At 47.1% G+C, this 13,691-nt stretch overlaps 1 protein-coding gene across 2 annotated transcripts in view; it reads left to right on the top strand.

Annotated features, from left to right (window-relative positions):
* Window positions 1-13,691, top strand: part of IGFBP7 (insulin like growth factor binding protein 7) — an 89,992-nt gene that overhangs the window by 59,709 nt on the left and 16,592 nt on the right. For both annotated transcript variants that reach the window (XM_030194563.1, XM_030194564.1), the window contains exons 2-3: window positions 6,717-6,826; window positions 12,069-12,185. In XM_030194563.1, coding sequence (XP_030050423.1) covers window positions 6,717-6,826; window positions 12,069-12,185 — 227 coding nt within the window. The remainder of the gene's footprint in view (window positions 1-6,716; window positions 6,827-12,068; window positions 12,186-13,691) is intronic.

Here is a 13,691-nt window from a genome sequence, read left to right as displayed (position 1 = left end):
TAGGGGCATCTGATTGATTTAAAAACACACACATGTTTGAAAGACCAATGTTATTTTCCCCTTCCTTTGTCTTTGTGCCCTAAGAAACTGAGAAACATGAAGGACAGGAGGGGGAGATGAGGAACCTTGGCAGGGCTGCTGAGAGATACAACCACGCGTGCTCACCCCAGGCTGCCGCCACTGCCTGCCCCCACACCTTTCTATGTGCCAGGAGTTGGGACCCAGATATTGCATTAATGTAATCATCCGGGTCCTGAGCAGCATGCAGGAGTAGGAGAGGACAGACCTTGAAGCAGGCAGGAAGAAGCTTGCCGGCTCAAAGCCCGGGGTCGTCCCCCTCTTAGAGGCCAGGCCCAAGGAATTTTGCCCCCAACCCCCCATCCTCCTCCTCCTCCCCCCCCCCCCCCTGTTGGAGGCCCTGAACCTGAGAAAATGGAAGGAAGAGATAGAAAAGAAAGTTAAGGAGGCAGTGAAGATTACCACGTGAGGGAGGAGGCGATGCAAAGGATCTTAAGGGGGGAGATGGAGCTGAATTTTAATGGAGGTGGGAGAGTCATGGGGATGGCTGTCATGGTATCTCTTTTATCTTTTGTTTTATTGGCATTCCTTTCTCTTTTGTTTCTTGTAAACTACCTTGTTTTAGGAAATGCGGTATAGCCAAAGCATGCATAAACATGAACCTAAGCAACAGGAAGGAAAGAGAGAAATGGGAGGAGTCAGATGGAAGGGAACCTGCATGGGAGCAGAAAGGAAGAGGAGAGAACAAATAGGGGAATAATGATGATACATCTTACCATCTGCACCCTCCTTTTAACAACAGGCTCTCTCCCCGGTCCACCTCGACACCCCCCCCCCCCTTATCTCATCTCTTTCCTCACTCTTCCCTCCCCTCCATCCATGTCCAGCATTTCTTCTCTATCCCCTCCTCTCCCCCTGCCCTGCATGCACCCATGTCCAGCGACCCTTCTCTCCCCCTGCCCTGCATGCACCCATATCCAGCGACCCTCCTCTCCCCTGCATGCACCCATACCCAGTGACCCTCCTTTCCTCTGCCCTCTATCCACCCATGTCCAGCAGTGACCCTCCTCTCCCCTGCCCTGCATGCATCCATGTCCAGCGACCCTTCACTCCCCTGCCCTCCATCCACCCATGTCCAGCAGTGACCCTCCTCTCCCCTGCCCTGCATGCACCCATACCCAGAGACCCTCATCTCCCCTGCCCTCCATCCACCCATGTCCAGCAGTGACCCTCTCCTGCCCTCCATGATCCACCCATGTCCAGCAGTGACCCTCCTCTCCTCTCCCCTGCCCTGTATGCACCAGCAGCTCCCTTCTCTCCCCTGCCACCCCCTCCCGACATGTTCTGCAAATTCTCCTGCTTCCTCCCTCCAGATCCGGTCCCTCACCAACCCTACCTTGGCCATCAAATTCTTTGGGGCAGGCAGTGTTGCCTGCCCGCTGCCATCGCTGACTGTCCGCCGCCCGATCGCGCTTCAAAATGGCCGCCGAGACTTACAGAAGTCTCGGTGGCCATTTTTAAAGCACAAACAGGCAGCAGGGGAGAGTCAGTGATAGCAGTGGGCAGGCAACACTGCCTGCCCCGAAGAATTCGATGGTCAAGGTAGGATCGGTGAGGGACCGGAGCCGGAGGGAAGAGGGAGGGAGAGCCGGCTCGCCCTTTCCAACAACCGGCTCGCAAGTCCGGGCAAAATTTAACAACTGGATCTTGCGAGCCGGAGCGAGCCGGCTCCAGCACACCACTGGCTCAGGCCCATCCAGCAGTGGTGTACCCTTGCCAATGCTGGAGCTAGCTAGGATCACAGCAGCACAGTGATTCTTACACACTGCCAGCAACCCTTTGCAAGGTGCTGTGATGCTCCCAATGCTGCATGGGGGGGGGGGGGGGGCGAAGAAGAGGGAAAATTTTGTGGCAGCTTGGGCATGGGAGTGGAGGGGAGTTTGGAGAGAGGGAACAATGTTGGACATGGGAGTGGAGGGGAAGGAGAAGAAAGATGCTACACAGGGGGTGTAAGAGAGGGAAAATTGTTGGGCATGGGAGAGGAGTGGAGGAGAGGGAGAGAAGAGAGATGCTGCTGGGGGTGTAGGAGAGAGGGAAAACTGTTGGGCATGGGAGTGGAAAGGAGGGAGAGGAGAAATAATGCTGCACAGGGAATGTAGGAAAGAGGGAAAATTGTTGGGCAGGGAAGTGGAAGAGAGGGGAGGGAGAGATGCATGGGCAGGTAGAAGAGACGGATCAGTTTTAAACATGGAGGGAGAGATGTTGCAAGGAGGGGAGGAGAGAGAGGGATAATTGTTGGATGTAGGGTGGGGAGGGAAGGAGAGATGCTGCACAGGAGGGGTGAAAGACAAGAGAATAAGAAATGTTGGACCTGGGATGGAGGTAGAGATGCTGCACAGGAGAGAGAGGGATGAGGGAAAAATGTTTGACATGGTGGTGAAGGGGAGGGAGAGATGGAGAGATGCTACGAGGGGGAAAGAGATTTGGGATGCAAGGGTGGGAGAGAGAGAAGAGGAAAATGAGAGGGAAAGGGAAATGGGACTTGATATACCACCTTTCTGAGGTTTTTGAAACTACATTCAAAGCGGTTTACATATATTCAGGTACTTATTTTGTACCAGGGGCAATGGAGGGAATGATGTTGAACATGAGGTTACAGGAGAAGGAAGGAGAGATGCTGCACAGGAAGGGGGAAGAAGGAGGGAGATGTTGGATCCTGGGGCAGAAGGGAGTGAGGGAGAAATGCTGAACTAAGAGAGGGAGAAATGCTGGCCCATGGGGGTGGGGACAAAAGGAAAGAGAGAAGGGACAAGGAAGATGCTAGGAGGGGGGTGGAGGGTGGGAAGACGAGAAAGAGGTAACAGATATTGGACTAGAAGGGTTGGAAGGAGGGAGACACTGGGATGGTGGACCCATGTGGGAGAGGCCAAGGGGGGCTTGTAAGGAAATGAATAAGATGATAGTGATTACATGGTCAGAAGTATGATAATGGGGAGTAGATTGAAGATGGAAGGCTGGGGAAGGAGTGAGATGGGGAATAGGAGCGCTAGTGCATGAAAGATGGATATGGAAATCTGATAGGTATCTGAAAAGTAAAAAGAAGGAAGGGGTTAGAGTGTGAAATTTGAGTGGACAGAGAGCAGGAAAGAAAAAAAGAGAGGAAAGAGCTAAAATGGAAAGATCAATATGTCAGAGGCAAGTGTAGTGAGGGAATGGAACAGGAGTGGAGAAAAGACAAATGAACAGCAGCTGCTTGAAGGAGAATTAACAGAAAGACGGGAAATTGGAAAAGAGAAACTGGAACCAACATGATGGAAAAATTAAATGACCAGAGAACAAAGGTAGAAAAGGCAGTTTAATTTGAATTTATTAACTATGTTAGCTTGAGAAATGTGCATAGCGGATGTCATTTTATTGTGTTCAGTAGGAAAAGAACATTTCTCTTTATTTCTCTACTGTTGCAGTACATGCCAAGGTTCCAAGTTCAATTTTTGTCTGCATATTTTTATTTGGTGAGGGTCTGTCAGTGTGATTGTAATGGTAGGTGGAAAGATTGGAGGGGAGGCAGGGAAGAGAGGGAATTGGGAGGAAGGCCTTTATTTTGTGCTCTGGACCCTAGCATGTCTAACACTAGTCCTTACTCTTGTAGTAACTGATGGGGATCCCCAATCTCCATCAGCTAAGGATCTCCTCTGAAGGCAACCAGAACTCCCTTCTACTAAGCTTGGCAGATGGCGGCAACATCCTTGAACCACTGATAACTAAGTATGTGTGGGATGCCAGCATCAGTGGCTCAAGGAGTTGCTGCTGCTGCCTGCCAAGCATGGTGAAAAGGAGTTCTGACTGTCTTCGGAGGAAGTCTTCAGCTGACAGAGTTTGGGGATCCTCATGAGCTAAAGTATATTTTGAGTTGGGAGGTGCCAGGGAATGGGGGAAGGAAGGAGGAAGGGGCAGAGAGAAAATTTTGTGCCCACCCACTTTGGGCTCAGGCCCACCCCAAATTGTCTGCCTACGCTACTTGTTCAACCATGGTAAACTTGACTAATCTTCTTTCAGTCTTTTGCCATTTGCAAGACACAGACCATGGAAGTCTAACTGCATTGGTCTCAGTTTCCCCAGTGCTGGAGCTCCCGATTCTTCTTTCAGTCTCTTGCAGTTTGTGGGACACAGACTGTAAAATTCCAACCAGCATCGTCCACAGTTCCCACTATTCTTTCCCAAGATAACACGTCAACAGCCGTGTTCTGTTTCCATCCTCTTTTTATTTAGGTACTAGCCGTTGAGCCCGTAAAAACAGGCTAGTAAAGGAAGGGGGGGGGTTGAAAGGCCCCCCCCCCGGGGTCGCCCCCCCTGGAGTCGCTGCCGCCACCCTCCCACCCAGGCCGGGTACCTGGCTTCACTATTCAAACCACCGGAACGCAGCACATAGCTCATCTGAGCTGCCGTCGGCCTTCCTTCTTCTCTGCGTGTGTTCCGCCCTCGTGTGACGTAACGTCGGCGAGGGCGGGACACAGGCAGGTAAGGAAGGCCAACGGCAGCTCAGATGAGCTGTGTGCTGCGTTCCGGCGGTTTGAATAATGAAGCCAGGTACCTGGGCCGGGTGAAGGGTGGGTGGCGGCGGCGACTCCAGGTGGGTGGGGGGAGTGGTGGCGGCAACCCTTGGGGGGGGAGCGGTGGTGACGGCGGTTCCCTCACTCGCAGGTGTGCAGGTTCCCTCTCTGTCACGCCCCCGTCATCACGTATTGACGCGGGGGCGGGACAGAGAGGGTCTCTACTGCGTATTTGCGAGTGAGTACGCCTCTTGCCATTTATATGTTTGATCCCCTGTGTTTATCCTACACATTTATGAATTCCCTCACCACCTCTCCTGGACATCCACTACCCTCTATGTGAAGAAGTATTTCCTGATGTTACTCCTAAGCGTACCACCCTGCAACCTCAGTTCATGTCCTCTACTTTTACTGCCCCGTTGTTTCTGGAAGGGGTTTGTATGTGTATTAATATCTTTCAAGTACACAAATGTCAATATCATATCTCCTCAAGATCTTGAAAGGTATTAATTAGTATATATAAAAACATCTTCCAGAAACAATGGGGTGGTAGAACTAAGAGGACATGAATTAAGGTTTCAGGGCAGTAGACTTAGGAGTAACGCTAGAAAACAGTTTATCACAGAGAAGGTAATGGAGAAGCGCAATGCCCAATGCAGGTTAAAATGGTGTACCACAGTATACAGTCAGGCATCCTGTGCTAACTGTTAAATGTGCACATGCTTAAAATTTTTTTTTTTTTTTGAGGGGCAGATTTGGGCGGAGAGTGGGCATTCCTGCACTAATCAGTTAACAAACTACATTACCACACACAGATCCCCAGATTCTATAAAGGGTGCCCATATTTGCATGCTGAAATTTATGTGCGACCCAGATTTGCACCCCCAACTAAAGTGGTAAATGAGCTGTTGACAACCAATAATTGACTGCTAACATTTATTGGTGTTAATTGGCTCTAATTTGGAGTTGTACACACAACCGCTTATACGCAATTCTGTAATGAATCACGCCTAAATCTCACGCGCAACCTAAAAGGGGGCATGGCCATGGGAGGGGCATAGGCGGATCAGAAGCATTCCAATAAGTTACGCACAATGTTACTGAATTTCAGGGATGCACGCCCAAATTGTGTACCAGGATTTATACCTGGTTTCAACAGACGTAAGTCCTTGGGCACGGAAATCAGCACTGCACACTATTTCATAAAGGGTGCTCGGACTGGAGTGCCCTTTATAGCAAAGCACTGAGTGATGATATTTCCCTGCTCCCAAATTTGGGAACCATGTACTGAATGTGGCTCAAACTAGCGTATGAGCTCTTGCCACCTACAACATAAGAGTCAATAAATGCACACGTGCTAAATTTATTTAATTGCCGCAAGCTAATGGCAACAGTGCAAGGCCATTAATACAAAAAAAAAAATAGAAAAGGCCACTTTACGACTGCAGAAAAATGGCCTTAGTACATGGGAAAAAGCTGCACAAGGGCGTGCTAAGGTCACTCTTTACCACAGCTTAGAGATAGGACCCATAAGTTATTTAAAAATGGTTTGGATAATTTCCTAAAAGAAAAGTCCATAAGCTATTATTAAGATGGACTTAGGAAAATCCACTTCTTATTTCTAGGATAAACAGCATAAATTCTGTTTTATTGTTCTGGAGGATCTTGCCAGGTTCTTCTGACCTGGATTGGCCACTGTTGGAAACAAGATACTGAAAACCTGACTTGGCTGGCTGTGCTTTGAGGACCGGGTTGAGAAGCACCAATTTATGTATTAAAAAAATACCCCCCACACAGACCAAAAAGGGAAAAGTAAAACATGGAGTATGGAATGCTATTTATCTAGTAACTGAAGTTGGGAAGAATTCTATTTCTTGGTCACAGAAACTTTGGTTCTGCAGAAATGGATTTAGAACTCAGTTCTATTTGTGGGCAGTTTAAGGCCTGGGAAAGGAGAAATGAAAAAAAAAAAGAGAATTTTTTAGTGCCTTCCCTATCTTTTCGTTGAGCCATAATATGTGACCGTGAAACTCCTAGCCCGAAATAACACTTTTAGCTGATGACTTCCATGCCTGCTGGTCTACTCTGCTGGATTTTACCACACGCAGCTTCATCTCTAAGTGATGGGGAAATATCTTCTTTTCACAGCACCCTCCATCGTGACTCCCCCCAAGGATGTGTGGAATATAAGCGGAGCACAAGTTTATTTGAGCTGTGAAGTGATTGGAATCCCAACCCCCATCCTCACTTGGAACAAGGTCAGTGGCATGCAGTTCACCTATAGGCATAGGATATTTTGATGGTTAGAGGTGGTAGGGTTCAGGTGATCTCATGTTCTGCCATCCAACCTCTCAATGAATACAGGGCTTCATTTTCCAATGCTGTTGCTTTAATACTTCAACTAAAGACTTAAGGGGCAATTCTATAACTGGGTGCCACAGATTTGGCACTGGGCATGTCCACTTACACAATGTAAGTGCGCACAGCAAGATGCATCATTTTAGTGTGTAAATTGCAGTAGTCTGGGTAAATATTGAGCACGTCCATGCCCTGTCAATGTATCTTCCCTGGGCGTGCCCCGTTGCATTTATGCCAGTGGTTCTCAAACCTGGTCCTGGAGGCTCCCTAGCCAGTTAGGTTTTCAGGATATCCACAATAAATATTCATGAGAGAGATTTGCATACACTACCTCTACTGCTTACAAATCTCTCATGAATATTCATTGTAGATATCCTGAAAACCTGACTGGCTGGGGTGCCTCCAGGACCAGGTTTGGGAAGCACTGATTTCTGCACTAAGGGCTGGATTCTATATAAGGAACGGAGAGTAGTGCGCGTTACATTGTGCGCACTGCCAGTTTACAGATGCTACTCAATTGAGTAATGAGTCAGTGATGATAATTGCCAATAACAACCAATTATCGTCACTAATTGGCAATAATTGGAATTTACACATGCTTTTTTTTAGGCGTATTCTAAAACAAGGCACACATAAATCCTAATGTGTGTAACTGAAAAGGGGGCGCGGCCATGGGAGGAGTGTGTGTGTGTCAGGACATTAGTTGAATTTGCATGAATTGTTCTAGCATTCAGGAGAATGCACCTGCATTTAGCCATGGGTATTTACGCCAGGTTTTCAGTGGAGTACAGTGGCGTTCCTAGGGGGGGCGGTGGGGCAGTCCGCCCCAGGTGCACGCCGCGGGGGGGTGCTGCGCGCGCCTGTCTGTCGTTCGTTCAATGCTCCCTCTGCCCCGGAACAGGTCCTGTTCCGGGGCAGAGGGAGCATGGAACGAACGACGGACAGGCGCGTGCGGCACCCCCCCCCCCGCGGCGGTGTGCACCCGGGCAGGGTGTTCTTTCGCAGGGGGGTGTACTTTCGCCGGGGGGTTCACGCTGCATCCGGGGGGCGCTGCACCCGTGGGGGGGGCGCTGCACTCGTGGGCGGGGCGCATCGACGATCCGCCCCGGGTGTCAGCCCCCCTAGGAATGCCACTGGTGGCGTTTATGGCCGCGCCTAAATGTAGGCACGTTTCCTGGCCCTATGCGCTATTCTATAACTTTAGGTACGTTATATAGAATAGCACTGGGCATGTCAATTGGACATGTCTAGATTTTAGACGCCATTTACGGAATTTGGCCCTAGGCGAGTTGTGCACTGAAGTTGTAAAATTCCACTTAGCGCCCAACTAACACGCACATAACTGTAATGGTCGCATGCATAAGTGCTAGTATTCTATAAATTATACATGCATTTGCCTGCATATTCCATATACTGTGACTAGAGTTGTGCATGCAAATCTGGGCGTGGAGTGGCCTAGTGGTTAGAGCACTGGTCTTGCAATCCAGAGGTGGCCGGTTCAAATCCCACTGCTGCTCCTTGTGATCTTGGGCAAGTCACTTAACCCTCCATTGCCTCAGGTACAAACTTAGATTGTGAGCCCTCCTGGAACAGAGAAACATCTACTATACCTGAATGTAACTCACCTTGAGATACTACTGAAAAAGGTGTGAGCAAAAATCTAAATAAATAAATAAATTCTGATTTGCACACGCAGCTCAATTGGTTAATAAGCCAATCAGTGCCAATAATTAGATGTTAACAACCAAACAATTGGCGCTAATTAGAATTTATGCGAAGTACTCAGTGAGCGTATTCTATAAAGTAGTTTGCATAAATACTGCTGCGCAGCTCTCAAAAGTGAGCATAGCTGTGGAGGAACATGGTCAGGTCGTGGGTATTCCTAGCATTTAGACCCAGTGTTATAGAATAACCCGTTCCATGCCTAAAGTTAGTCACGTGGACGGCTATAAACTGCGCCTAACTTTAGGCACAGTTCATAGAACACACGTAGGCACGTGTTCCATCCTTGCTGATCTTTTCAGTGCCAAATACAGAATCTGGTCCTTGACATGTAAATTTAGGTGCCGAGTTACAGAATCAGGGGCTTACGTTCACAAAGGATAAAAGAACTGAAGTATTTTATTTTAGAGGGGCAAGAACACGGCCTGTAAGCCACATGTGCAGCATGTCTGGGCACCAGCAGTGAACCTCCAATGCGATATTCAGCATTTAACCAGCTTTGAGTTACTGCAATAAAGATAAGACTGACTTTTATGCAGTCTTATTTATACAGTTAACCTGGCCAGTTATGTGCTGAACATTGACACTTAACTGGCCAACTCCACCTCTGGAATGCTCCCAAAATAGCTGATTTCCAGTTTTGCACTAACCAGTTATTTTCAGCATCACTAACCAGTTAAGTGCCGCTGAAAATTAGCGGTTGGCCCCGAACAGGTGATCTAACTGGCCAGGAGCCATTTCTGGTCTGTTAAATAAATTGCTTTGAATACCAACCCCTTATATTACATGGTCAGCATTGCCTTAAAATGCCAACCATAGAAGTCCTTTTCCAAAGCAGTGGTACGGCTATCCATGCGACAAAACACCGCTACCGCTGGGCATGCCCCAGTGCCATGCAGTACAGGGGCATAGCTCCGTGGGGCCATGGGCCCCCCTAGATTTGGTCCTGCCCCCCCGCCGCCAACCCTTCGACCCCCCCCCTCCGCTGCCAACCCTCCTCTGCCGTCGTCGCCGTCAGGTACCTTTGCTGGCGGGGGTCCCCAACCCCCACCAGCCAGTCCTCTTCGGTGCGGCCGCGTTGCTGATCTGCAAGGGCAGGCTTCTGTTTGTGTGAGTCTGACGTCCTGCACATATGTGCAGGACGTCAGACTCACACAAACAGAAGCCTTCCCTTGCAGACCAGCAACGCGGCCGCGCCATAGAAGACTTCGGCTAGCGGGGGTTGGGGACCCCCGCCAGCAAAGGTACCCGATGGCGGCGACGGGGGAGGGTTGGAGGCAGCGGGACGAGGGGGTCGAAAGGATTGGTGCTGGGGGGGGGTCAAAGGTGGTGGTGGTGGCGGGAGGGATCAAAAATGGCGGGGGGAGGGTTAAAAATGGCGGAGGGGGTCGGCTGCACTGGGGGGGGCTAAAATGTGCCCCCTCACCTCGGGCTCTGGACCCCCCCCCCCCCCCCCCCCCCCGCCGAAGTCTGGCTATGCCCCTGGTGTAATAGTTCTGAGTTTGCCACACACTTGTTTCCTGCGCTAGAAAATAATTTTTATTTTCTAGCACAGGGGATGGGGATTAGGCATTCCCAGTGGTAATCGGGCAGCGCGGGCACATTGCTGTGCGTGGCTCGATTACCAAACGAGTAGTGCAGGAGCATTATACAATAGCAAGCAAAAGTCCACATCAACCCAGTTCTAAATTTATGACCCAGATACTTCCTAATTAAAAAGGTCTTCAGCAGTTTGCAAAATACAGCATAATTGCCCTGAGTTCTAATCTCAAAGGGCAGTTCATGTTTGAGAAAAATGTCTTATAAACTATCTTTGCTGGATCCAGGTAATGAAGTATTAAAAAAAAAAAAAAATCCTTGACTCTGAACATGCATTTCTTGCCAATAGATAAATGAGACTAATCATGCAATGGGTAGCAGCACCATAAATAATTTAAAGAAACAAAACATAATTTAACAATACGTGCTTGCACCGGTAACCAGTGCAATTGCATCAGCTATGGTGTGGCCCTGTCGAACTTTGATACCTTATAAATTAACCGGGCTGGAGTATTTAGTAATGTTTTAATTTTTTTAAAACTACATCTTTACAACCCAAATACACAATGTTACAATAGTCTACGTGAGCCAACACCAATGTTTATGCAATCATTCTAAACTCATCAGATTTAAAGTTCAATCTAATATGTCACAACATCTATAGCACTCTAAAAAAAAACCTTCATTGCTTTTGCTTGTGCATTCAAACAAGGCAGTTATCAGAAATCACACCCAATATTCTATTTCTAAGATTTTGTCTTTTATTTGTTGAAGAATTCTAGGTCCTTGAGAGTGATTTATGATAAGTTCTTTCTGCTATGTTATGAAAAATACTGGCTAATCGGGGGGGCTGCACAGGGCTCTAAGTTAATGATATCATAGCTCACTACTTCTCTGTCTTCACCTGCTGGCAGAGGGGTATAACGCAAGTGTCTGGACTGGTCTGGAGGGACTCAAGGAAAGAAAATTAGCAGGCAAGATCTAATTTATCCTTTAATTTTATTCGGATGGTACTAATTCAGGCTACATTTAGGGGTCCTTTTACTAAGGTGCGCTAATGGATTTAGCACACGCTAATGATTAGCAACCAAATGTAGATTAGTCAGTGCAATCATCTTCCCAATAGCAACATATAGCTGTGAATCTTGGATGCTGAGAAAGGCAGAGAGGTGAAAAATTGATGCACTTGAATTATGGTACTAGAGACGACTGTTACGCATCCCATGGACAGTCAAAATAACAAACCAAGCAGTTCTGGAATGTATCAAACCAAAACTCTCGCTGGAGGCCAAGGTAGCACAACACAAAAGCTCTCCTATTTTGGTCACATCATGCGAAGCAAGTCCCTTGAAAAAGACATCATGCTTGGAATGGTTAGTGGCAAAAGAAAAAGAGGCCACCCAAGAATTCGCTGGATAGATACTATTGAGGAAGATACTGGAATGAATATAGTAGAACTGAAAGAAGCTGTGAGAGATCAGAAGGCATGGCGAACACTGATCCACAGAGTGACCGAGAGCCATACTCGTCTGACTGGATAAGGAAGGAAGGAAGAAGAATCTTATCTAGCGTGTACTAAATCTGTTAGTGCACCTTAGTAAAAGGACCCCTTATTGTTGTAATTGATGAATACTATACTTTTGGTTTGGTTGATATCCACCTTAAGGGTTGCCTTTTTTAAAGTTAAAGGCAATATATCAAAAATAAATAGGAACAATAAGTCTTGACTTTTGACTAATTGAACCTAAACACATTCAATGCTTTGTCTTTTACTTGGGGATGTTGTCTTAGACAAGGTCAACCATGATGGATCACTTTACAACATTAATATCAATATGTCTTATAGAGCAAGCCCACCATATCTAAATGTTTTCAATTCAGGTAATAAGGGGGCATCATGGTGTGCGAAAGATGGAACTTCTACCAGGTGACCGTGAGAATCTGGCAATTCAGACCCGTGGGGGTCCTGAGAAGCATGAGGTGACTGGATGGGTGCTGGTAAGTACCCACTAATATATTTTATTGCTAGTGAAATGTACTTCCTCAGGGAAAACTGAGAGCAAGCAAAATCTCTGCAGGTTGCTGAACATTGCTTTGCCGGGAAGACTGCTGAGTTAGAATTTTGAAGAGAAGAGAGATTGTGGGTTTGTGGATAAAGTCTAGGTTTTAATTTCACTTGTAGAGATCAGGATGGCTCTACCAGCTATAAAGGTAGAGACATTTCTAATGATCCTAGTAAGGGTAATGGTGACCTTTTTTTTGTATTTTCAAATTAATGTCAAGTGCAAACTTAACAGTAATACTTCAAAACATACCAAACAAAAAAACAAAACAAAAAACAGACATATATTCTAAAGTCCACCGAAAGGAGGACCGAAAGAAAAACCTGCAACATGGTCTTCACAAAGAAAATTTAAAAAAATAGAAATAGAAAACATACATGAGATTTTACCCCCACTATAACTATACCCCAAATAGGCAGTAGCACCACCCTGTGTTCTCCCTAAACCATATCACCTGTTTATTATCCCAGAAACAAATATCGAGGGCCCTGTCTACTAAGCTGCGGTAGCATTTTAGCGCGTGCTAAAAATTAGCGCACACTAAATGCTAGAGACGCCCATATATTCCTATGGGTGTACATTAGAGAAACTGAACTAGAACGGCAGTGTCCGAAGAGAAAAGCTTCAGGCATTTTCTAGAAACTGTTTCCTCTTGATCTGGGTCTCATGACACAGATCCATAAAAATTTGAATTTTATGGCCCATAAATAAAGCCTGTGGCTTCCTGAAATACAGTCTCAGAACAGAGCCTCTGTCCTGGAGGAACATAAAGGAGTCCAAGAGAGTAGCCCTTTCTACTTCCTCTCCACTTGAAGATTCCAAAAGGCCTCTCAAGATATCCAGGCTATCAATGGAGAATCCATCACTAGGCCTTTCAGTCTCCTCTCCCCCTACACTCCTACCACCTTCAACTGACTGAGATGAAGAGAGGGAGAAAACAATCCTGCTAATAAGGGGAAAGAGCTCACCCAGAATCCTGTCTCTTACAAATACCTTCAAGAGAGCTAAGGGATTAGAGAGAGCTGGTTTAGGGAAATTTAAAACTGTCAAATTGAAAGATCTTAAAGCTGTGCAGAGTGGATATGGGCTGAAGAGCTGTTCTAGTTTCCCGATTCTCACTCCCTATTGGCTGACGTATTCCTGAGACTGCATCCTGGAATGAATATTGTTAAAGCCACACCAAGAAAAACAGCTATTCCACAGAGGCCATACAGTTCCGTAGGCTATCCAAGGTGAAAGCAGATTTGTTCTTTAAGTTATAACAGTTGTTCCTTTCAGGGGGATAGTTCTATGAGCCCCCCAGTGCAGCAGATGTACCAAAGCAGCAGCTTTTGTTTCTCCGTTCTTCAATTCTGTACTACCAGCTGCTCCATTCTGCAGTCACTGAGTTCAGCCTCAATCATATGAATCCAAACGTTCTTATACTCATGCTTAATTAACA

The sequence above is a fragment of the Microcaecilia unicolor genome, chromosome 2 (assembly GCF_901765095.1).
Source record: "Microcaecilia unicolor chromosome 2, aMicUni1.1, whole genome shotgun sequence".
In the NCBI taxonomy this organism is placed as follows: Eukaryota; Metazoa; Chordata; class Amphibia; order Gymnophiona; family Siphonopidae; genus Microcaecilia; species Microcaecilia unicolor.
This window is presented reverse-complemented; position numbering and strand designations above follow the sequence as displayed.